The 24,120-nt window shown below is 39.3% G+C and overlaps 3 protein-coding genes across 3 annotated transcripts; 1 reads left to right on the top strand and 2 right to left on the bottom strand.

Moving 5' to 3' along the window:
• Nucleotides 1–592: 592 nt before the first annotated feature.
• LOC139941531 (uncharacterized) lies at nucleotides 593–4,648 on the bottom strand. The gene is made up of 6 exons (XM_071938071.1): nucleotides 4,526–4,648; nucleotides 3,407–3,524; nucleotides 2,969–3,064; nucleotides 2,371–2,423; nucleotides 1,175–1,259; nucleotides 593–731 (listed from the first exon to the last, which is right to left on the bottom strand). The coding sequence occupies exons 1-6, from the start codon at nucleotides 4,630–4,632 to the stop codon at nucleotides 678–680; spliced, it is 513 nt and encodes a 170-aa protein (XP_071794172.1). The 5' UTR covers nucleotides 4,633–4,648; the 3' UTR covers nucleotides 593–677.
• Nucleotides 4,649–4,657: 9 nt separating this feature from the next.
• Nucleotides 4,658–9,515, top strand: LOC139941532 (NADH dehydrogenase [ubiquinone] iron-sulfur protein 4, mitochondrial-like). Its single transcript, XM_071938072.1, has 4 exons — nucleotides 4,658–4,828; nucleotides 7,097–7,272; nucleotides 7,877–7,950; nucleotides 8,788–9,515. Exons 1-4 carry the CDS (start codon nucleotides 4,694–4,696, stop codon nucleotides 8,889–8,891), a joined length of 489 nt encoding a protein of 162 aa, XP_071794173.1. The 5' UTR covers nucleotides 4,658–4,693; the 3' UTR covers nucleotides 8,892–9,515.
• Nucleotides 9,516–13,660: 4,145 nt separating this feature from the next.
• Nucleotides 13,661–24,112, bottom strand: LOC139941530 (ADP-ribosylation factor-like protein 15). Its single transcript, XM_071938070.1, has 7 exons — nucleotides 23,867–24,112; nucleotides 21,317–21,526; nucleotides 20,440–20,584; nucleotides 19,853–19,912; nucleotides 19,129–19,229; nucleotides 18,133–18,240; nucleotides 13,661–17,002 (listed from the first exon to the last, which is right to left on the bottom strand). The coding sequence occupies exons 2-7, from the start codon at nucleotides 21,383–21,385 to the stop codon at nucleotides 16,844–16,846; spliced, it is 642 nt and encodes a 213-aa protein (XP_071794171.1). The 5' UTR covers nucleotides 21,386–21,526; nucleotides 23,867–24,112; the 3' UTR covers nucleotides 13,661–16,843.
• Nucleotides 24,113–24,120: the final 8 nt, after the last annotated feature.

Genomic DNA, 24,120 nt, shown 5'->3' with positions numbered 1-24,120 from the left:
CGCGCATTGTCCAGAGGCGCGTTCCGTATTGTGTAAAAAAACAATAGCTCCCGATTACTTAACGCGGAACGCTACAGGTACGCTGAGGTCATGTGCTCGTTTTTACGCACAGAGAACAGCAATTGTCCAATGATCTGCCTCCTTTTGAGAGTGTGACGTCATATTATGCAATGGGTCTATATGCGAATTTTCTATTTTAACCCTTGGTAGTGGTACATCCTTTCAAACTGTTTACAATTTTTACAAAGTGTTTTGCATCTGAATTCTTGTATAACCAAAAGGTCTCTTAATTAAATACAGTACAGATGCTAAGCACTTATTCTCCAAGGATAAACAGTGGTTGTAACCCGAGCCCAAATCCTAAAGCATGTCAGCATCAACTTGCTAAGCATATTGCTTAGCAGAAATGTATCACCAGCCAAAATATCATACAGTTTACATGCTGTGACTGGTACCCCACACGATTATCTGCTTAACAGCTTTACAAAATTGGGCCCTGGTGTGACAGGACTATCATAGAGGTCCTTTCTCTATGGTATATTGAAGCACCAAAATACCGTTTAGCCATTGACTAATAATTTCCAATAAAGATACTGTTTTAAATCAATCAATAGAACACAGGTCTGCTGGTGAATACGACTGACGATGTGCAATGACACCTTGACTGTTGGTTTACTTCATGTTTTATCATCCAGTACTCTGGAGTCATCAACGAGTGCGGTTGCCAAATTCTAGAAGGGGAAAGAACAAAATCCAACAAATTAATGTCTTGGAAAAAGGTTAATAAGAACATTCATTGAATCCCTGCTTTTTTCCAGGAATGTGAAACTATAGACTTCAATCTACAGTCAGGTTTGTTTTTATACTTGCCTGGTGGAACAAAATGCAACGATTTTGTTCAGCATTCACAGAACCAGGGGGAGGAGGGACTGAGAAGTCCCCCCCCAAAAAAAAAAAAAAAAAAAAAAAAAAAATAAGAAAGAAAAGTGCATAATGAATGGTTAAATACATCAGTTAGCACCCTCCCCCATATGTGTCAGCATATATGTTGAGATACACCAAGTGCCAAGACTGGTCTTTGACAATTACCAATAGTGTCCAGTGTTTTTAAAATGACTGATGCAGTGTGAGGTCATTTTGTATGTTTGGCACCATCAACATTATTTCTACATACCTTCAGTTCTTCAGGTAGAGTAAATTCATCATCGTTCCAGTTTATCTGACCAATGGGGTTAGCTTTCTCCAGCTGAAGGGCACACCTGTGTAAAACATGACTGATGTGAGTTATAAATACACATAACAGACATGTAGTTTCCTTCTGCTAATAACAAAATTGTCAAAGCATTCCTGAAACCACTGTCAAACAACGGAAACATACATGCTGCACACAACTCTAAGCCAATATACATCTTCATTGACCTCAGTGTGAGGGCGCTGTTTTGGTGGGTCTTGTGACATCATATGCAATGCGTCTACTGTTTGATCCTCAGCAGTGGCAGCCTGTGTGATGAGGGGAAGCTCTAAGTTATCTACCGTATATAACATCCTTGCCAGCTTATTCCAACTTAAAAGGTTTTTTTTAGCAGCGGTATTTTTGTTTAAGAAATATAGTACAGACACTGAGCACTGTATCCTGTTAGCTATGCATACCCACTCATATCAGCCTGAATGTGTCAGTATTACGTAGAATCAAGATATTGAACATGCAAGTTTTGTGCTTATTCCTGAAACCAAGTCAATACCTTAGGCGTATGCAAAACCAGCAGACAAATGAGGGCACAGGATACCAAGGCCGATACCTTTATCTTTAAATGAGTGAAACTTAAACTTGTACTGGAAGGTTTCAAGGAAAACAATTTTAACTCCTGAAGTGAACTGGTTAAGAACACCAGTGTCAGTGTTCCGCCCCAACTTGATTATCGTCCCAACTATAGTTTGGACCAGTCCCAAATGGGAGACTTTGGGACGCTAGGTGGCAGCAGACTTACCAGGTAAATGTCCATTGTTTACGTAGTTCTGAGCCTTCGCACATTACCGAAAACAATGGACTTTACCTGGTAAGTCTGCTGCCACCTAGTGTCCCAAAAGTCCCTTATTAGTTTCATGCCTGTACAGCACATTTGGATCTTGCCATAGACGTAATGCGCTTTACAAGAATTTTTTTTTATTTGATTATTAAAGTTGGGGCGACCCTTGTGCTGCAGGAGAGACAGTACAGAAGCTCTCTCAACTAATAGGGTTGTTTTTATAGTTGGGACGATTAACAAGTTGGGACGGATCATCCGAACGTCGGTTTTGGACCCAGACTCAGATGAGCTTGGTCACCCGACCTTGAGTTTGATGCCCTAGACTGCTATAATGAACAATAACCTTTTGATATCCTGCTCCAGACTGCCGATCTCTTTCCTTGTGGCCTTCAGGTCCTGTACATGAATGGTAAAAAAAAAAAAAGGAATGATTTAACTATTTCACGCTGGATGGCATGTATTGTTTTGGCAACATAAGGCAATTTTTTATTGAAACAACTTCAAAGGAGAATTTGTCACTGGCAGCCAGCTGGCTGATGAGTGTCTTCTATGCTGGCATCTACCAACTGAGCTTGAGGCCTTATACATATACATACATGTAGGTAGCCTTAACATTGTCTCCCTGTTTTGTCAATGTCTTTGTTTTCAGTGCCAGTCAGAAGCCTGTGACTGCTGTATAGCCAGGGATTACACCCAAATTTGCAATACAGCCTTGGAAGTAGCAGCACAGGGATCACCTTATCACCTTAGGGGGATGCAACTTTTTATTTTTACATATCAAGTAATAAACCAACAGGGCAACTGAATAGGTTATTTCTAAATAATTTTGTATTCAACAAAGAAACTTGAACTAAAAATAATAAGTTTTTTAAAAGGTTGAGATTTGCAAAAAGGAGACACTTTCTTGATTGCGAGAATATCTGAACAACCTAAATATTTACCGCTTCGACTTCTGCCTCTTTGCTCTCAAAAAAACTGACGGCTTGCTCCAAGGATTGATTCTCCATACCACTATGGTTTGGCAAACTCGCATTACCCTGGGGAAGAGATAAAACAAAAAAAACAAAAAACAAATTTGATCGTTACCTGAGAAATTCTGCTACCTTATGAAGGGATTGTACATTGGATAATTGAAACTGACTGGTGTTGCAACCCTATAGCAAAAAAAAAAAAAAAACTGTGAAAATTTAATTGAAAAGGTCGTAGCGTCGATAAATTTCCGAAAATCTGGAGTGGGTGTCCACACAGGAAGAATAATCTGCGATTAGAAAAGTGACAATCTTTGGAGATAAATTTTACTGGCCGAGTGGCCACAATTTACTGGTCCTCATTAAGCCAGCAGACCACATAGGAACGCTGGAAGGGATCTGGTAACTTACTATGTGTAGATTAAGATCTCGTTTATATCTTCTTTGTATGTCTTTGGCAACCTTTTCTCGTAACACTCTCCTTTGCCTCTGGAAGGCTCTGTACAAAAGACGGGCATCAGGGTGATCCCTATCAAAAGTAAATGGGAAAATAACTTTAAAAAGTATAATTATTCCACCTACGTTTCGTTAAGCAACTCAAATCTCCTAATGGCAACAGCAATGCAACAACCTGGCGTACAGTCAGACCATGGAGGTAGCATCCATGGTCTGGGGCTGACAGTGTGCCAACTTCAAGAAGACAATTTCAATACACTGATCCATTAAGCCAGGCCCAATTATCATTGACCAATCACAACCGCGAAATCTGATCACCATTTGAACCGTTTGGTGATCCTTGCACTAAGGGTGACTGGGTTTCGCGGCTGTGATTGGTCAACTGGTAAGGAGGCGGGGCGTAATGGATCGGTCTATTGCTCCATACCCCTGTCTGGCCAACAAAGTGTTCCAGTAATATTTAAATATCCCTCCACAAGGATGGTGGCGGGGGGGGGGGGGGGGGGGGAGGGGGGGTTTTGCCCAGGGGGCCCACGACCATCCCTCTCCCCCTACCAATTTCCTGTGCGATCGAGTTTTTGAGGAATGACGACGGAAGGAGGGTTACGTTATCGCAACTGAAAAGGTTCGACACTGCAAAAGCCGGTTAAAAAATAAAATAAAAGGAAAAGTTTCCGTATGGCGCCACCACTTTTTCATTCCATATGAAATATATATAGTATCTTATTTACCTCAATGAGATATCCCTTTTTGTAAAAATGAGTGAGAAAGTGGTGGCGCCATACGGAAAGTAATCCAAATAAAAATTGACGGCACCAAACTTGCGCATGGCTTGAAATTTGTGTGGAATTTGTAGAGCGCAGGCTTAAACCTGCGTGCACTTTACAATATCGGGCATTATACGCTATCGGGCCATAAAGTTTGCGCGCTAAGCGGAGGCTGAAGTTTGTTTGCGCGAGGGGAATGATTGAATTTTGCACCAAAAAATCCTAGACAAAAATCCTACATGTACGCTGCTGGTTGGCAGAGGTCAGAGTGATGACAACACAACACAACAACCATTTTAATACATACCTATACTTGGGAGGAAACAACTCTTGAAATTCAGGGAATGAATCAAATGGACCTAGTGTAACGTCCGGGTTTAACAACATCTCGGCCAACTTCTTCACCGCCGCCATTTTTCATATTTTAAAATAGCGCCCTCTTTAGTTTAAATTTACAAAACACAACTTCAGGAAAATGGCTTCCCTCTGTCGTTTAGCCACTAAGTCTTCGCATTTCAACATCTTCCAGCGATGCATTTCAACTACAGCCTTGAGGACGTTAGCAGAAGGACAACAAGAGACACGGGTTGACATTGTTAAGGAGAAAAGTGTAAGTATTGTAATAATATCGCAGTTGTAAACACTAAATGTAACTCCCCTTCTAAAAATTATTTTGTGGTCTAGTTTCCGGACAGTGCATAGGCCTACATTGAATTGACATTATATCGACGTTTGATTGAGGGGGGAAACCAGTCAACTCGCCCCAACTCAAAGTTGCCCCCTTCTTAGCTTACCCCCTCCCCTACAAAGTCGCACCCTCTTCATAAGTCGCCCAGGATCGTCGCCCTAACGAAGTCGCTTACTCATTACTGTATTGACCAATGACAGAGGTGTCGGGACACTTCGTACCTTTGCCACTTCGTACCCTGGACACTTCGTACCTTGAAAAGTAGCCCACCTTGTTGAGCTGTAAATGGCTCTGTTGGGCGCGATCGGTCAATCTGCACGATCAACCGATCGCGCTGCGCTATTGAACAATCAAATTAAGATCAATTGGTCGCGCAGCAATCGGTCGATCGCGCAACAATCAGTCGATCGCGCAACAATCGGTCGATCGCGCAATGACATCTTTGCGCGATTGACCGATTGCGCTACGAGTATTTTTTCCCGTTATCAGCGGATCGTGCAGGAAAGGCTTTGCGCGATCTACCGATCGTGCAGGAATGGGTTTGCGCGATCGACTGATAGTGCAGGAAAAGTTTTGCACGATCAACCGATCGTGCAGGAAAAGTTTTGCGCGATCTACCGATCGTGCAGGAATGGGTTGCGCGATCGACCGATCGTGCAGGTAAACTATCACCATAGTGATTTATATAGTGACGTCACACTACGATTGATTTGCAGTTACAATCAATGTTACATCTTTGTGAATTCGGCCCCTGAACATCAGCCGATCGCGCCAAACAATTCCTGCACAATCGGCCGATCGCGCAAAACCATTTCTGCACAATCGGCCGATCACTCATAACCATTCCTGCACAATCGGCCGATCACTCAAAATCATTCCTGCACAATCGGCCGATCGCGCCGAGCCATTCCCGCACAATCGGTTGATCGCGCATGCGCTTTGCCGAATGTTGCGCGATCGACCGATTGTTGCGCGATCCACCGATTGTTGCGCAATCGACCGATAGCTGCGCGATCGACCGATTGCTGCGCGACCAATAGATATATCAATAGCGCAGCGCGATCGGTCGATAGCGCAGCGCGATCAACCGATCGCGCAGATTGACCGATCGCGCCCAACAGCTCCGCTTTTAACCTCGGTCTCATCACTGTCGCCATTACAGCCCACCTTCGATACATGTCTGAAACGCTAAGTTTTCAAAGGTCGCAAAATGCGTGGTAGTTTGATTGCAAATTTCTCCCATTTAAAAAAATCCTATACACTTCCAACATACCTCATTTTATTCCTTACATTTGTGGAATTCATATGACACATAACAGGGCTTATCAAATGATGACTTTGTCCAGATGTGATGATTTGAAAATTGCAACAAAAAAAACGTGTACACTAATTACATTTAACGTGACTCGTTCATGGGCCGGCCATTGTCATGGTGTTACAATGTATACCGCAAACGTTTCCGCTTAAATATAGTAAATTGTATTCCAATTTGTTTTCAAGCAAGGACTTCTTTGAACAAAATGTCAGGGTGATGTAAACGAGATGGTTTTAACTTTATTACTTTTCTTTATTTAATAGTCTTTAAATTGAAATGACTGTTCATACACATGTAAATTGTACTTTACATTGTGCCTCTTAATAAATTGATTGTAAAAAAAAGTGTGAAGCTGTCGTAAATTTCAATTTCAAGCCCTACTTTAATTGTTTCTTGTTATTATTTTAAAATTGAAGTAATATCAATTTACATACATCATCTGTTAAGTGGTCTCAAATTTCAAACCCAAACAGAAAAAACATAATTTATTTTGCATTTCTTGGTGATAGGATGGTTGTTACCTGTTTGTTAATTGTTTTGAAAAAATTGTTTTTTTACCAACTATTTTACAAACACTTGCAGGTGGATGTTTCTCCCTAAACCTCAAGCCAAAACCTTTGTGGAAGACTTTATAAAGAGTTGAATCATCACGACGAAAACAAACTATTTTGGTCACTTTTGTGAAATGACTTTATCCCTACATGTATAACTTTGACACAGGGCGACTTTGTTCATGTTGTTGGGATTGAATCTGTCCCGGGGCAACTATGTAAAGGGCGACAATTAGCGGGGGCAGCTTTGTAACAGCATTCATAAAAAAAAATGATTGAAACTGTTAACCACTGTCTTTTCAATTGTATGTGTTTTCAATTTAGATGGACATCACGGCAGTGTCTGGCATCCCAGATGAACACATCAAGACGCGCCGTGCCCGCATCTTTGTCCCAGCCAGAAATGCCATGCAGTCTGGCACCAACAACACCCATCAATGGAAGCTGGAGTTTGAGACGAGAGAGAGATGGGAAAATCCACTCATGGGATGGGGTTCCACGTCAGTACAATTTGTTGAACATTTCTTGATCCAATGATAGTACATGTACCTGTTGCCTGCTCATTTTGGGGTATTTTTTTCTGAACTAATGTATGTACTTGTAAGTAAAGATGATGGACAATGAGCTTTTAATACAGGGCCTTATACATGTACATGGAGTAGATCACATGGTCCATAAGGTCAAATCCAAGGTCAAAGTAGAGGTCAAAAGGTTATTAAACCTAAATATGTTCCTACAAAAAAAAGTTAAAACAGATTTGGAAAGCTTATGCACTTTCCATTTCAAAGACACCAATTTCAACCAATTTGACCTACTCGTAATGGTTACCGATTTATGGTCGTTTGAATATCGGCAGTCAGGCGCATTTTGACAGAAGTCAACAAGAAAGAGCATGCCGTAGCTCCAAAAACCATTTATCGGATGGAGCCGAAATTATAAATTTGAGCTTGTTGAGCCACGATTACCCCATAAACCAAATTTAATTTGACGTGGGCAGGGTTTAAAATTGCCTGTTTGTGGGGTGATTTGACACGGAATGACCCGTAACAAAGTGTAAAAATAAAAACTTTAACTGAATTAATTCCTTGTTTTCTCCTTATCCAGGGCGGATCCTCTCTCTAATATATCATTGTCATTCTGCTCCAAGGAAGAAGCTTCAACATTTGCTGAGAAGAATGGTAAGGGTTTTTGAATTTATTTCATTATTGATGCTCTTCATATGGAATCATGGGTACAAGTACATGTATACCAACAGCAACTTTGAACGTATTGAGGGCAGCATCCAAACAAAAAACCTCGCAAATTTAAAAATGTCGCCAACATTTGTTGACACACCTTGATTGACTTCTCATCAATGGGGGCACTTCAAACAAAATAGTTTGAATTGATGCTAACTACCAACACAGTTTCATTTTGTGGTAATGACCAAAGTTTGACCCTACCTTTAAAGGGAAGGTTTATGTTTGGTTATCACTCTTAAAATTAATGGAAATAAACAACCACTGTAAAGAATTTCTTAATTTGTTCTCCATATTTCATCCTCAAATTCGAATTGTTAAAATGAACATCTTTTTCTAATGAATGTATTCAAGAATAAAAACCTACTTGGTTAGAAGTACAGCAGCTTTCGATATTGCAAAGTATTTTGATAATCTTTTCACTTTAAGGAAATGTGGATATTTAAAAAGATTTAAGTTTTTAAGCCCCAAAGCTTAAATCTGAGAAGTGTTTTTCTCAGACTGTGTATCGTATGTATTCCTATTCAGCTATTAGGGCTTTCCAAATTAAAATGTTCACAGGTTAGCTTTATTGTATACATCTTATATAGGATTAAAGCAATTGAACGGTTCTAAAAACCGAAAGTATTGTCTTTACCCTGCACTGCTTTAAGAAGGCAACTAAGATGTTTACACTGAAGATAATGAAGATATTTACACTGATTTGATCATGGGCCTTTTTTAGCTGTTTCACTTGATGCTAATTCTTTTCCTTTTTTTGTTGTTCATAAATTTTAGGATGGTGGTACGAGATCGAAGAGCCTTCAGTCAAGGCCATGAAACCTAAATCTTATGGAGCTAATTTCTCATGGGACAAGAAGACCAGAGTGTCCACCAAGTAGATCCGCGATTATCCTAAATTATTTTTAAAAATTAAGCGTGTTTGGGTTGTTCTCCTCTGATTCAGTAGGTAGGTTTCCCAGACGTGTAAATTTATAGTTATTTTGTGAAGATCTTTTACACAGATCTAACCCAATGAGTGAGTTGCATTATTAGTAAGCACTTGGTGTTAATGTTTCATTTCTGATTTGCATGATTTCTTACTACACTTGGACTAAAATTGCCACAACTTTATAAATGAAATGGTTGGATCATTCAATTTTGGTTTAATACAGTCGAAACGGAGAAACGTGATTAAGGACATAGCAAAAGCTGTTTTCCTTTATGATTAGGTCTTAAACAGCCATGTGATAAAGATCTGGCTTGTTCATTGGTATCATTTGTTCAGGCATGCAACTTTTTGGCTAATTTCTCTCTTGAACAAAAGTGCCATAGAGTAGTGAAAAATGATACACAGTTATACATTCTTTGCAATTGCAAAGTTGCATAGGTCTGGTTATTAAGTTTCAAACATCTTGCGATTTCTTTCCTCCAAACCCTGAATAGTTCTTCACTTGGTAAAGGCTGTGAGTTTTCAGAAGCAAAAATGTAAATAAATATTTGACTTGTTCAAGTGATATGATTAAGCGTTCATAATTTTGTTGATGTTTTGTATGAGGTGTATTGTCATTTATGGTATTAAGTACATTCAAAGACGGGCTCCAAGGTTAAATTCACTGAGTTTTGTGGCACATTTATTATAGGTGAGAGTTATTGTGAAAGTGGAAACAAGTTTTAAGTCTTGAAGGCAGTGGACACTATTGTTAATTACTTGAAATAGTTATTAGCATAAAACCTTACTTGGTAATGAGTAATGGGTAGAGGTTGATGATATAAATGATTGTGAGAAATGGCTCCCTCTGAAGTGACGTAGTTTTTCGAGAGAGGATTTTTCCATGAATTTGATTCAAGATCCCAGATTTAGAATTTGAGGTCTTGAAATCAAGCATCTGAAAGCTCACAAATTTGTGTGACAAGGGTGTTTTTTCTTTCATAGTTATCTGGCAACTTTGACGACCAATTAAGCTGAAATGTTCACAGGCAGGTTGTTTTATGCATATGTTGAGACACACCAAGTGAGAAGAATGGTCTTTGACAATTACCAATAGTGTACAGTGTCTTTAACCTTTGTTTTGTAAACTTGGAACTTGGGTGGGAACAGGGGTCAATTTCACAAAGAGTTGGGATTTATCCTAACTTAGGACTAGTCCTAGGAGATATACAAATTGCATGGATAGTCCTAAGTTAAGACGAGTAACCGGTCCTAACTCGATATAAGACTAGTCCTAACTCTTTGTGAAATCCACCCCTGTTAACCCTGATTCTTTGGCAGTAGGTTGAATGGCTTCTGGCTGGCGCCCTATAACAGAGATAGTTTCAAAATGCGGAGCAAGCCAGCATTTGAGCCAGCTAGCTCAGTTGTTGGAGCACCTACAACATATTCCAGAGGTCGCAGGTTCAAATCCCGTTCAAGTTGAAATTCTTTGATCACCCCAAACAGAAGTATAAGACCTAAATTTAATAGTGTAAAATGCCATTGTGTCCGACACATCCAGTTGGAAAGTTAGTAACATCCAAAAATATAAAATGATTTCACTTTGCAAATAAATGGATCTGTTTATTCTTGAGGAATTTCTTTAATTCATTCCTGTTTTCCACAATTTTAAACCAAAATTGAATTTGACTCTTTGACTGACAAAAAATAAAATCCCTGCACAGACCCAATTAATTGTTTACATCGAATGACAGGATATTTCACACCTTTCTCTGAAAGAGTATACCACATAAAATGAAACAATAAGGCAGACACAGTTGTGCTTTAAAGGGAAGGTACATTGTGTACACGTTTGGTAATTGTCAAAGACCAGTCTTCTCCCACCATGTGCATAAAATAACAAACCTGTGAAAATTTGCGCTCAATCGGTCATCAAAGTTGCAAGAAAATGATGAAAGAAAAAACCCTTGTTGGACAAATTTTTGTGCTTTCAGATAGGAATAAAAGACTTCTAGCTAGAGGTCTTTTATTATTTTAGTGAGAATTTACCTCTTTCTCAAAAACTACATTACTTCAGAGGGAGTCGTTTCCCACAATGTTTTATACTATATATGTATCCACAGCTCTCCAATGCTCGTTACCAAGTCAGTTTTTAAGTTAATATTTGTTCTGAGTAATTACCAAACGTGAACCTTCCCTTTAACTCATTTGAGAGCACATTATCAACCACAAGGGTCCGTTCCACAAACAAAAACAAATCTTTTTTTTTTTTTGCACCAGCAAATGTTATTGAATCAAGTCACAACAAACAAACAAAAACCAAAGTTGGGTTGTTTTCAAGCCATTATTAGAACAGTAAAATCAGACAAAATCCCACATAATATTTAAGAACAACTTCACCAGTGGTACTTTCAGGTCATTTGTCCTTGTATAGGACGGACTGTAAAGAGATAATACAAATCATATTGGTATAAATAAAATATTGTTTAAAGCCAGTGGACACAATTGGTACAATTTACTAGCCTTTACGGTTGGTGCATCTCAACATATCCATAAAATAATAAACCTGTGAAAATTGGAGCTCAATCGGCCATCGAACTTGCGAGATAATAAAGAAAGAAAAACCATCCTTGTCAAACGAAGTTGTGTGCGCTTAGATGGTTGATTTCGAGACCTCAATTTCTAAACCTGAGGTCTCGAAATCAAATTCTTGGAAAATTACTTCTTTCTTGAAAACTAAGGCACTTCGGAGAGAGCCGTTTCTCACAATGTTTTATACCATCAACCTCTCCCAATTACTCGTCACCAAGAAAGGTTTTATGCTAATAAATATTTTGAGTTTACCAATAGTGTCCACTACTGCCTTTAAAGGAAATAAATTTACAATATGGATGAATACCTAAACTGATATTGCTAGCAATATCCCCCCCCCCAGATTTTTTTATTTATTTTTTACTTATAATAATAAGGTCATTGCATTGCTTCATGTAGGCTCCCTTGACTACATCACAAAATTCCTAAACAATATAATATGAACACAGCAAACAAACAGATACGCCTGATTCTACAGAAGAGCAAATGTTGTCCCAACAGAAATTGTTAAAAGTTGTTTTTAATCTCTGTTTATATTAAATGATACAGTAAGTGGTTCTACAGGAAAACCAATTTTGTCCCAGTTGAAATTGTTAAAAGTTATTATTAAAACTATGTTTTATATTAAATGATACAGTAAGTGGTTCTACACTCAGGAGAGCAAATTTTGTCCCAATTGAAATTGTTAAAAGTTATTATTAAAACTATGTTTTATAATGATACAGTAAGTGAAGTTGCTTTGCAATAGGTCATGAGTTCAGGTGATAAAGTCATCGGGGTGTGGTTCGAATCCTGGTCATGAAACTTGTGCCCTTATAGGCAAGATGCTTTACTATAATTGCTTCTCTTCACCAAGGGGTAGAACCTGTGAGGGTAGAAGTAGGTAGCTTAGAAAGATAACATGATTGTTATTGGCCCAATGACCACGCGGCAGGATATAAAGTGCACTGATACTATAAGTTATCACAAAAGCACGAGTGAAAAACAGAAAAATATAGCGCTCCTCTGCGACCCATATCCAACGAGGATGACGCAGTAGACACGCTATTTTTTCGTATTCCACTAGCGCAAGTGTGATAACGAATTTATCTTCCAGCCTCATTAAGTCAATTGTGTTTGGTTATCTTTTTGTTTTTTGTTTTGCACGCGCAAAGTTTAGAATGTAACTTTTGCATTGATCGTATGCGGAGTGTGACGCATTCACACTCCTAATACGCAGAGTGCAATATAAAAACACGGAGTAGGTTATCGTCGGTTAATCATTCTACGGTTTGAGCATCTGTTTGGAGGATTAGCGTGTACTGGAAGATAAATAATTATATGTCCCATGTAAGAGTTAGTTATTATAATTATTATAATACGCTTGGTAAGAACAGAGACAGAAACCAACCCTAGAGCAACGTAAACAAGAACAGATATTTTAGACAGATACAGACAAAGCAGGGCTTGATATACCCAACCGCTGGTCAGTGGCCACTCTCCGATTTCACCAAACTCTTCCTAACTTAGGAGTAATCTTAGGACTTACAATATAGGTTGAGTTAGTTTCCGTATCAACAGACGTTAGGACGCATTGAACCCATCCTAACTCGAGATAGGATTCGTTTCGTGAAATCGGCTGCAGTAGTTTTAGCAACGGGGTGGTAACGGTTGTGTGTACATGTACTCCAGTGGGTTTTTTCCCCTGTGCATCTACAATGGACCTTTACAGATTCACTGATGAATGTAGTTCATTTTTTTTCTTTGCCAATACGACTCCAAAATTTAGATGTAAATTCAAAAAAAGATTTTGCAGGGGTTTTTCTTTTTTAAAGTACATGTACAAGCCCCGACAATACATACTTGTATAATACATACAGTACAGTGGTTTACAGACATACAGACATAATTTTGAAAGATTAATGCAGCATTTATACATATAGTACATTTATTTTTGAAAATACAGACACCCAGAGGTGAAAAAAAGAAACAAATTATAAATATCACTTTTATTTTTCACAGCAAAACAAAAACAAAACGAAGAATAAATAAAACACCTCCAGCAGTCCAGGGCGCCAAGATCAGTTTTCTGTCAAAGTCAGCAGTGATCTACACTGATTTGGTCAAAGTTCAACAATAAACATCAAGAGCGCTATTAGTCTTACGTCAATCAATCAATCAATCAATCAATATTTATTTCCATACAAACACAAAATACAAAAAAAAACACAACAGGATTTTGTCAGGCTGAACACTGATTGGAGGCATGGCCAATTAAAGCTATTAGCTTGAAGGCTGGGCGGATGCCTTTATGGTGAACTGCAAGATTTCAAAAGAACACATTGGTCATGTTGGTGTGGTTGGGTATAATTTAAGAAAAGGCCCTGAACGAAGACTAATGAAAAGAGCACTGTCCTTTTGATACAAAAAAAAGACAGATCTGACAGTTTTGGCGATTAAGCCGTGTCCAAATTGATGGCTACAGCTACGGCTAGTTAACTGCTTCATTTGCCTTATACATGTGTAGACCGACTAAATAACCCCTTTGCTGCTATGAAAGTCCCCGTCTTGTTTAGGGCAAACCGTATGCGCATCTAAATGCGAACATCAAAGAAACATGCAGCACGCAGCAGTCCCGGTTTGATTTCCACTGCAAAAGCACGCACACTCACACAAGCACACGCTTGCAGACACCATTTTGTTGGGTAGATATTTGAACGGTGACGTCATTATAGGATTTCCTGAGCAACAATGCTACTCTCACATCCTGTGGCGAATATTCTTGAGAATATAAATATTTGAAATTCGCGATGAATTCGCCCCAAAATTGCGATTGGGTGGTGAATATTATTTTCTTGGTCTTCCCTCGACCTCTCCTTATCAATATTTTACGAATAATACGCACGCCTTACCAATGTTACCAATGGGTTACCAATGCTTACAAAAACCGATGGCGAATTGTCGTCTTAACAACTTTCGCTGAAATTTAGGAAGGGTTTTGCATTGTTGATCTCAGTCTTTGGCGAATGTCCTTGCGAAGATGAATATTTGAATTTTGCGATGAATTTGTCAAAAAATGGCAATTGGATAGTGACAATTTTCATCTCGGTCTCACCCCTCGATCGTCCTCAGTCGGCCCTCTCCTTACCAATATCTCATGAATGTATTACGAATGCTTAGCAATGCTTGCCAATGCCTTTACGAACTTTGCCAACGCTTACGCTTATAAACAGTTTCTTACCGATCTTCTTAAGGAGGTGGGGAGTACAGTAACTTGTGAAAGTTCCAAATTTGTTACCAACGCTTACGAAGACACGGCCAATGTTAGTTTGTGCGATTGTCTAATATTTCCATTTGTAAGCAGATTCGCTAGCATATTCTCCTCAGTGTGAGAGTAGCATTAACTACAGTTGAGTTGTAGCCGTATCAATTCAGATTTGGCAATATACCCACACGAATTTACCGGAAGCTTTTGGAAAGCTTTAGGCAAAAATCTAAAATATGATTTTATGCACGATTCATCTAATACAAAATTGAGCCCTGACTGGCCCAAAGCACACGGCAAAGTTCAAATTGTGAATACAATATTCTATAATACATTTACATCTAGATGTACAGAATACATTCAATACTTTGTTTTTTAATTCACCACAAAAAAAAAACCTGCAGGGATTCTTCCATTTTTACTAAAATAAAAAGAAGAAGATATTCTTATAAACATGCAGTTGCTTATAGCTACAGATTTTTCCTGATGATTAAAATTCTGCTGGTATATATAAAAAACATTAAAAAAAAACATCAGTTAATTTCCTATGATGATAAATGAATGTCCAATTGCATTGAACGTGATTTTATAAACCATTATAAATTACAATTTTGTAAAAAGCATTGCACTGCAAGTATTTCATGTATTCTTTTGTCCATTCCTGGCTCTATTTTCTAGACATTCAAAGCCTTCTCACCAAAAGCTGACATGAAGCAAACCTTATAAAAAACTATACACACAGAATTTCTAAACAATGCACTCTGCTATATTTATAAGAAAGAACAAATGAATAGTAAGTCTTCAAGAACAATACAGTTCACTCCGAATCAGAAAGTAAACAACACAGAAAGTTTCCTATTCTATTTTACTGCAGTAGATACAAAGATACAGGACATGTCCTTGTATAAAATCTGAACTACATGTACATCTCCAGATGTTCACTCCAGATATCTACTTTTGCTTCAGAAAACAAATCAAAGAACAAGTTTTTCTCTTAACTACATGTAGGTACATTTGTAGAATACTGATTACCAATCTACTTCCAAGCAGTAGAAAAAAAGAAAGGACACATTCGTCGCTTTGGGAAAATAATGATGACACTTATTTTTGTCTCATTGCCGTTCAAAATAATTGTGTTATAGAAAACTAGGAAGCGTTTAACTAATTCTGAAAAAGTGTGCACAACTTTCTGTGCAAAACTTACACAATCTATAGACATTACAAGTTTCCTAATTCAGTTGATGTGTTGTTATAATTTACAATCTCAAAGCATCAATTTCGTAAAAAATATTGTTATCCTCTACAAAATAAACCAAACACAGGCATATTACTCGGGTGGGATTCGAACCCACGACCCTTGCAACTTCTTACAACATCGAAACCTGTTACGTCTTCTCTTTACAGAAAAATGTTCACACCCTGAAACTACTTACACAAATTTAAATTGAAACAAACCCATTTAACACATGAATTTATCACGAACATCTAGGCGCATGGCGTTTGGTCTAAGCTGACTCTGCTAAACTTTTAAATCTACTCAATACTGTTATATCAGATTGACATAATTTTATTTCCTCTTTTTAAAAACTTTGAATACAGTCTCCTGTAGACCTACAGCCGACGAATCCACACACAAACAAATCTGTTGCCGTTGTTACTTAGAATATCGTCATCCAATGTTAAATCAAGCTCCAGAGATGCAAGCACACACAAAATGCTCTTGACGACCACTACAAAACAATCAGCATTCTTTTTTTAAACAGTATTGTGAAAGACGTTCATCGACGTACCCCTGCAGATACAGCTCCAGGGCAAATCCTACCACGGGCCTGGAATTACAAGCCTTCCATGGAGGCTATGGTCTTGGTGTCCCTTCAAAAGTCTCCCATTGACTTTAAGATTTTCCAATGGAAGTGCCCTTTGCAAAATGAAAATGGTCTTGCCTTTTCAAAGATGAAATTCCAGGGCTTCTACCCTAAAAAACTTACAGATTTTCAGCACAAATTTGGTCACCTTGGAGTCATCTCTATTTGGGTCCGGATTTCAGTTCAAATTGCAACGTGGCAAGCACAATGATGTCTTCATCACACCCTGTTGTCCTCTTCACTGTCTGTTGTAGTGTGTAATATTTGGGCTAAGCGGGTCAGCCCTTCTTTGGCACTGGCAAGGTCGTCCCTAGAGCAGAGCTGTAGTACTGTGTCGCGACCTGCTCTCAAGTTGTCTAGGTTGAGGGCATCGGAAAGCTGTGGTCATATGGAAATACAGTACAGCTAATCAGAAAATTTGAAACTTTGAATTATGATAAATAATGATAATACAAGCATTTGTAAACATGGTAAAGCGCATTTTCCAATTATTGCAATGGTGAGGGCATTTCATTTCAGAGAGAAACGTTGTATTGAACAGGAACCTTCTAAGATGAAAAAAAAGTGAGTTTAGGTTTGAATTGAATAGCAGACTTGTGCTATGGGTCCCTACTCGGGTCACATACAGTGGACACCTTGTGCCAGGGACTCTGGCCTGAGACGGGAGGAGTTTCATACAGCAATGAAGGACCAACGTGTTAATAGGAGGCCCATCACTCGATCCCATCACGTCGTCTGACTGACTGAATGAATGATAAATGTTGAGAGGTAACGAGTTTTTGCATCAGGGTACAGCTACTGAGAAGGCCTTGTCACCTGCATGTTTGAATGTGCAATGTATTTGTCAGTAACGCTCAGAACGGAGGCCCTTATGGAAGTGTCGTGGCCAAGCGGTTAAGAGCACTGAATTCAAACTCTGGTGTTTCTGATCAGCGGAGTGTGTGTTCGAATCCCCCAGTTGTGACACTTGTACTTGTGTCCTTGAGCAAAGCACTTAACCATGGCTTCGTCCTTCGGACTGGACGGCGTAAAGCCGTTGGTCCCATGTGTTGTGTGACTCATGTAAAGGAACCCAGTGCACTTATCGAAAAGAGAAGGGGTTCCCCCAGGTGTTCCTGACGTGGCTGCTGATGAATGCGCTGTAGCACCTTGTAAACCATTATATAACGGTGGTAAATAATTGGGTCTCATAATTCATAACTTCAATAACTTATCTGTCTGTATAAATATATACTAAGCGCCTTGACTACCTTGTTGGTGAATGTGTGCGCTATATATAAGACTTTGATTATTTAGCAATCTAAGTATTTGCTGGTTGTCAACAATTGTAACCCTAGGTACTGTAAACTTCTTCCATTGTTTCTCTGACATCCAATTTCAAATAAGGTGAATTAACCACCGGTTTAAAACCTTGGACAGCACTTTTCCAATTGTTGTCCTTGACTAATTTTGAAAAGGTCCCTATATAAGCCGAGTCATAAATACGGCCCCTCGGGATGGAACTTTACCTGGTCTTTATCGCGAGCTGATGATTTATCCTGGTGACTGGCTAGAATCAGAAGAGGTAGACCCAGTAAGGAGGCGTGCGTCAGGGTAGTGGATAACACATCCGATACCTACGAGCAAGCAATACAAAACTTTAAGACATTTACAGAAAAAAATGAATTGCCTGTCATATGAATTCTACTCCAACAACAAAAGTATACATTTAAAACTTTTTCAAAAGAGTATTAGCATGATTAGTTCTAAATCCTGTCGGAATAAGAATTTGCAAATTATGAGACTTGGTGCTAATTCAACCTGTTTTCTTTAAGTTCTTAATCATACTATTTTGTGTACAAATTTCCATTTCTGAATTTGACCAGCCATTTGAGACCATTTAACTGCAAAGTTGTATATTAAGGTGGTACAACTGTGCATAGAACCAACTTTGTACTTGTGAGTATTGTGTGCAAACACCACATGATATCATTTTGCTGGCTGGCATAATTTATCTGTCATTCAAAACCACAGTGGATGAGATTAAAGGGTTGGACAGTAGGAGGGTTAACTGTGTGTTGTGTTGTTACATTCACATTTTATATTGTTGGCTAGCATAGTTTATTTATTATTACATATCACAGTGGATGATGTTGGAGAGTCAGACAGTGGGAGGGTTAACTGTGTGCTGTGTTTTTAAATTCACATTTCATATTGCAGGCTGGCATAGTTTATTTATAATTACATATCACAGTGGATGATGTTGGAGAGTCAGACAGTGGGAGGGTTAACTGTGTGCTGTGTTTTAACATTTACATTTCATATTGCAGGCTCCCATAGTTTATCTATCTTTCAAAACCATCCTTGATAATGTTGGAGGTTCAGACAGTAGGAGGGATAACTTTGTGTTGTGTTCATGCATCCACAAGATACAATATTGCTGCTAGCTAGTTTATCATCATAAATACCACAGTAGATGAGATTGAAGGGTCACACAGTAGGAGGGTTAAACAAGTTATATATACCTCTTGTAATTCACTGTCAGAGCAGGCACTGTCAAGAACAAACACAATGGCTTCAGTCCCTTCATAATATCGATGCCAGTGAGGTTGTATATTTGACCCACCTGTAAAATAAAATAAAACAAAAACATGTAATATGCGCTTTGAGACATGATAAATAAAACCCGTCTTAGAAAATGAGTAATGTGTTACTATTTTTATTTATTTATGAATTAATACCTCAGACAGTTAAATAACTCTGATTGGCCAAAACCGATCACATGGGGATGTATTAACGGGTGAAAAAGGACCGACTCTGGAAACTAGCAAATAAATGGCCCCTAAACCAGCATACATTGTGTAAACTATAGATCTACACTTACAGATGTGCCTATTTCAACCCCAGTGCTTTGGGAATTGTGCCAAGTGCTCATACCAAACTAACACAAAGACTACTTCCACATTCACCTATACCCCATTCAGAGGTACCCTGGCCAGGTCTTGGCCACTTCTGGACCTTTTCCATCTCCTTCAAAGCTACATGTACCCATATATCGCCCAGCAACGCTGTGTCAATGAGATGACACACCTTTGTCCAATCTTAGACTACAAAATCCAGATGCCTATGTTCTATAACATGATCAGTCTGAACATTGAAGCCCAAGAGGATTCATTCTTGACCTGGTCGTTCTCTGCAACTTTCTCTGGAACATGATCATCCCATTCCGCAAGACTTATTGAGACTTACCTCCTAACTCTTTGCAGTTTAGTACGGCATCTTCAAGAGGAACTGCTTTTATACTGAAACCTGCAATGTAATTCAAAGAAATTAAAACACATTTATTTCAAAGCTATCTTTTATCCATATGCATTCAAACATTTTGCTAGATCAACTAATCATTTGAGTAACACCCCCCCCCCAAAAAAAAAGGGGGCACTATTGCTACACCTAAAAGGACAGGAATATTCTGAATATATGAGAATAAATACTTATAAATGGAAATGTCCTGATGACGTCAAAAACACCGCTCTACCAGAAAGGCAATCAGAACCTTTTGGATATTATCAAGTCTTGAATTTGGAATTTTTTTATTGGCACCCCGCTTCATACAAAACGTGTCAATTACATATTAAGTTCATACTTGCGAATGCAAAGCGAACATTAAATGGGCGCATTGTGGCTGAGTTTTTAAGTGCACTGAACGTAACCGACTGCTTTGGAAATTCGCTTTTGTGTAAAGTATGAACCAGTGAGCAACTAAGACACCCTTTTTTCCAGTTGATACCAATTTTTTGACAACCACATCTCCTAATTCTAGCAAGAAACTTGCTTACCAACTGTAGGCACAATTTCTTCATTCTTCTCCCCGCACAGCAGAGTAAGCAGGGTGGTCTTCCCTGCTCCAGACAGCCCCAGACAGACTGCAGTGTACTGTGGTCTAGGTGGTGGCTCACGCTGACAGCAAAGCTTCTGACAACACTGCAATCAAATAACAACAAGTATAGACTTTTGGAATAATCTTCCAGACAAGTATGCTTTGTTTTTGAAAGGGCAAGGGCACCAAGACATTTTCTCCTCATTAAATTGAGTAAATTGTAAATTTCTACTGGAGCATAACTTCAGTTTGGGCTTGAGTTTGGACTCCATCATCAATTTCGAAGCAGTGTACAATTTGCACAGTGGCTCAACATGGGTAAAGTAATTTAGTTTCCTTTGCTTCACAATCACAATTAACAAATAAAAATCAAACTGAGCCGGAGCCGAAGTTTTGTAATTAAGTTCCTGGCACAAAGCATGAACTCTATTTCAAACTCAAATGTGTCATTGTGGGGTGTCGTGGGCGAATGGATAAGACCACCGAACTCAAGCTCTGATGCTGCTGTTCAGCAGAGTGTGGGTTCGAATCCCGGTCATGACACTTGTGTCCTTGAGCAAGACACTTAACTATAATTGCTTCTCTCCACCCAGGGGTAAATGGGTACCTGTGAGGGCAGAGATGGTTCTTGTGATTGGTTTAGCCGAGTAGCGCATATATTGCGCACAGGCTGTATACTCCCCAGGGAGCTGAGATGGTTTAAGGAATGATTTAAGGCCTAGTGACCAGGGGTAATAATGCCGGAAGCGCTTTGAGACACCCCTCGGGTGTGAAAAGTGATACATAAAAATGGTCTATTTATTATTATTAGCTACAATTATGTGAACACGTTTTACCCTGTGAGTTCCAATTCTACACATCGCCCAGAAGATTCCACAGTACTGGCTGGCACGAGAGCTCCCCATGGTGCTAGGTTTACCAATCAGCAACCACTTTAATTACAGCGAGTGGTGTACTGAGCAAAAACAACAAGAAGTATGCTTCACAACAGACTTAAGTCATAGACGCTTCACCTGGTAAGGAACTGGAAGACGCAACAAGTTAACCTGTAACAGAGATGAGATGGGACGGATATTGGTAACAAAAAAAGTAAATTACTTGTGACCCCTCTTTTTGTGGGACACTTTTATTTGTTTGGCCATCCCTATTTTATGCCTTTCTTTAGGTATTGTTACCTTAGCAATGGGCATTTTTTGAGACCCTTCCCTACACTTTTTTTCATCAATACCATCAATTATCGCAAGTACTATCTACAAAGAACTGTTTTCAAACATAAACATTGAATATTCCCGCCCCCTCCCTCCCTCCCTCCCACTCCCCAGTTCCCCCACCACAGTGACCACCAAGTCACATGCACATGCAGTCCAGTGATGCATGTGTGACATCATTGACAACTGGAAGTACTGACTTTTGTTAATCATGTAGGCTTGTATTTTTGTAGCCGTTCAGTCATAAAGACATGATTAAATTTAAAAGCAAACCTGGCCCTAGACCCAGTGACTGGGGCGCTGTACTCCTTTTAAACAATTTTTGACTTCATCTGTCGTACTAGCGCCCCAGGGAACGGCACAGAATTTTAACAAATACCCTGTTTTTCGCGACACCCAGCCACAAAAAATGCCTCAAAATGACAAAAAGACCAAACAAACTAGCTCAAAAATCGCCTACTCTATTCTCGATACGTCTAGGATGTAACATCAGGCATTTAATTGTACTCACGATCATTTTTTAAACTCCAAATCGATGACTTTTAACTCCGCATCGTGGAGCGATTGACAAGTCTGCGATTTTCGGATGTGTATGGTAACGAAACATGGCGTCGCGGTGTATAGATCAGGTGGTAGTCGCATCACGTGTCTTCGGTTTGCTGGTGACGCGTTGTGGGTGGATGTCCATCAACGGCTGTTTAATGCTACACTTGTTACAGGCGTTGCAGCGAATGATATACATTGTACACTGGGATGGGTACAGGCGCTGCAGCTAGCGAGTGCCCTGTGTGAAAGGTTCTCAGAAAGGGAATATTGTCTGAAAGAGGGGATGAAGTCTGCTGGTCTGGATTTTTCTGGTCATCGCCCCCCCCCCCCCCCCCCCCCCAAAAAAAAGAAGAAAAAAACGAAAAAAAAGGGGAAAAAAGATGATAAATAAATAAATAAAAACCGCTGTACTTCATCGATTTTTGTGCGTGGTTAAATTGAGGGTAGCGTTCCAGCAAATCCTGGTATGTGTCTATATTGAACGCTTTTTTTTTCTACAGTGACACTGGCAGCACTAAACATTATAAGAAGCAATTTAACATGCACAAAAATCGTAGGCCTAGATGAAGTACAGCGGTTTTTATTTATTTATCATCTTTTTCCCTTTTTTTTTCGTTTTTTCTTTTTTTTTTTTTTGGGGGGGGGGGGCGATGACCAGAAAAATCCAGACCAGCAGACTTCATCCCCTCTTTCAGACAATATTCCCTTTCTGAGAACCTTTCACCCCCTTTCTGATAATTTTCCAACAACCTGGCACCGTGTAAGTTACGTTGCCCATGATTGAACGCACGTGGGCACTCGCTAGCTGCAGCGCCTGTACCCATCCCAGTGTACAATGTATATCATTCGCTGCAACGCCTGTAACAAGTGTAGCATTAAACAGCCAGTGATGGACATTCACCCACAACGCGTCACCAGCAAACCGAAGACACGTGATGCGACTACCACCTGATCTATACACCGCGACGCCATGTTTCGTTACCATACACATCCGAAAATCGCAGACTTGTCAATCGCTCCACGATGCGGAGTTAAAAATCATCGATTTGGAGTTTAAAAAATGATCGTGAGTACAATTAAATGCCTGATGTTACATCCTAGACGTATCGAGAATAGAGTAGGCGATTTTTGAGCTAGTTTGTTTGGTCTTTTTGTCATTTTGAGGCATTTTTTTGTGGCTGGGTGTCGCGAAAAACAGGGTATTTGTTAAAATTCTGTGCCGTTCCCTGGGGCGCTAGTACGACAGATGAAGTCAAAAATTGTTTAAAAGGAGTACAGCGCCCCAGTCACTGGGTCTAACCTGGCCCTAGCCTAGGCTGTTGAACCATCCATGGAAGAATGAATTTTTTTCCTCCATGTAAAAACTACGCCATTGCTAGTGCAGTGCATGGAGGTAGAATTCTACCTCCATGTGCAGTGGGACATCCCCCATCCATAAATCAATCACTTCAGAAGTTCAGTGCATGCACATACAATACATACGGACACGACTGATTCATTGCACATTATAAATAACAACCTGCCTGAACCTAATCTGGGCGGGCTAGTAACAAATCCAACAAATATCTTGTGACAATATTAATTCATCATAACCAAACATCAAACTAAGTAAATAAGCACATGGTACCATACCATTGTTATTGGTGAAATCTGTTTACAACTTGCACAGCAGGTAGTCGCACCGCTCATCTCACATCTGCCGTCAGAGTTGAGTATCTTCCTGAGTAGAGAGAATAGGGCCAGCCAGATGAACTTTTCATGCAAAAATTGACCTAATCCCCCACCACCGCCACTGTTTCATGTTAAATTGATGTCAATACTTTTCTTCTTATCTTTTTAAACAAACTATTTATACACAAAAACATCTCTTAAAATTGAATATAATT

The sequence above is a fragment of the Asterias amurensis genome, chromosome 9, assembly GCF_032118995.1.
Source record: "Asterias amurensis chromosome 9, ASM3211899v1".
Taxonomy (NCBI): domain Eukaryota; kingdom Metazoa; phylum Echinodermata; class Asteroidea; order Forcipulatida; family Asteriidae; genus Asterias; species Asterias amurensis.
Note: the sequence above shows the minus strand (reverse complement) of the source record. Positions and strands in the feature narration are given on the sequence as shown.

Bases quoted from the DNA above. Each gene is read 5' to 3' on its own strand.
- LOC139941532 (XM_071938072.1), top strand. From the start codon at position 4,694: ATGGCTTCCCTCTGTCGTTTAGCCACTAAGTCTTCGCATTTCAACATC. The intron at 4,829-7,096 runs GTAAGTATTGTA...TTTTCAATTTAG, and splicing joins ACATTGTTAAGGAGAAAAGT to ATGGACATCACGGCAGTGTC. The intron at 7,951-8,787 runs GTAAGGGTTTTT...CATAAATTTTAG, and splicing joins AACATTTGCTGAGAAGAATG to GATGGTGGTACGAGATCGAA.
- LOC139941531 (XM_071938071.1), bottom strand. From the start codon at position 4,632: ATGGCGGCGGTGAAGAAGTTGGCCGAGATGTTGTTAAACCCGGACGTT. The intron at 3,065-3,406 runs GTAAGTTACCAG...TCTCTTCCCCAG, and splicing joins GAGATCTTAATCTACACATA to GGTAATGCGAGTTTGCCAAA. The intron at 2,424-2,968 runs GTAAATATTTAG...ATTCATGTACAG, and splicing joins AAGAGGCAGAAGTCGAAGCG to GACCTGAAGGCCACAAGGAA.
- LOC139941530 (XM_071938070.1), bottom strand. From the start codon at position 21,385: ATGGGGAGCTCTCGTGCCAGCCAGTACTGTGGAATCTTCTGGGCGATG. The intron at 19,230-19,852 runs GTAAGTCTCAAT...TTTATTTTACAG, and splicing joins AAACTGCAAAGAGTTAGGAG to GTGGGTCAAATATACAACCT. The intron at 18,241-19,128 runs GTATATATAACT...GCTTGCTCGTAG, and splicing joins CTGACAGTGAATTACAAGAG to GTATCGGATGTGTTATCCAC.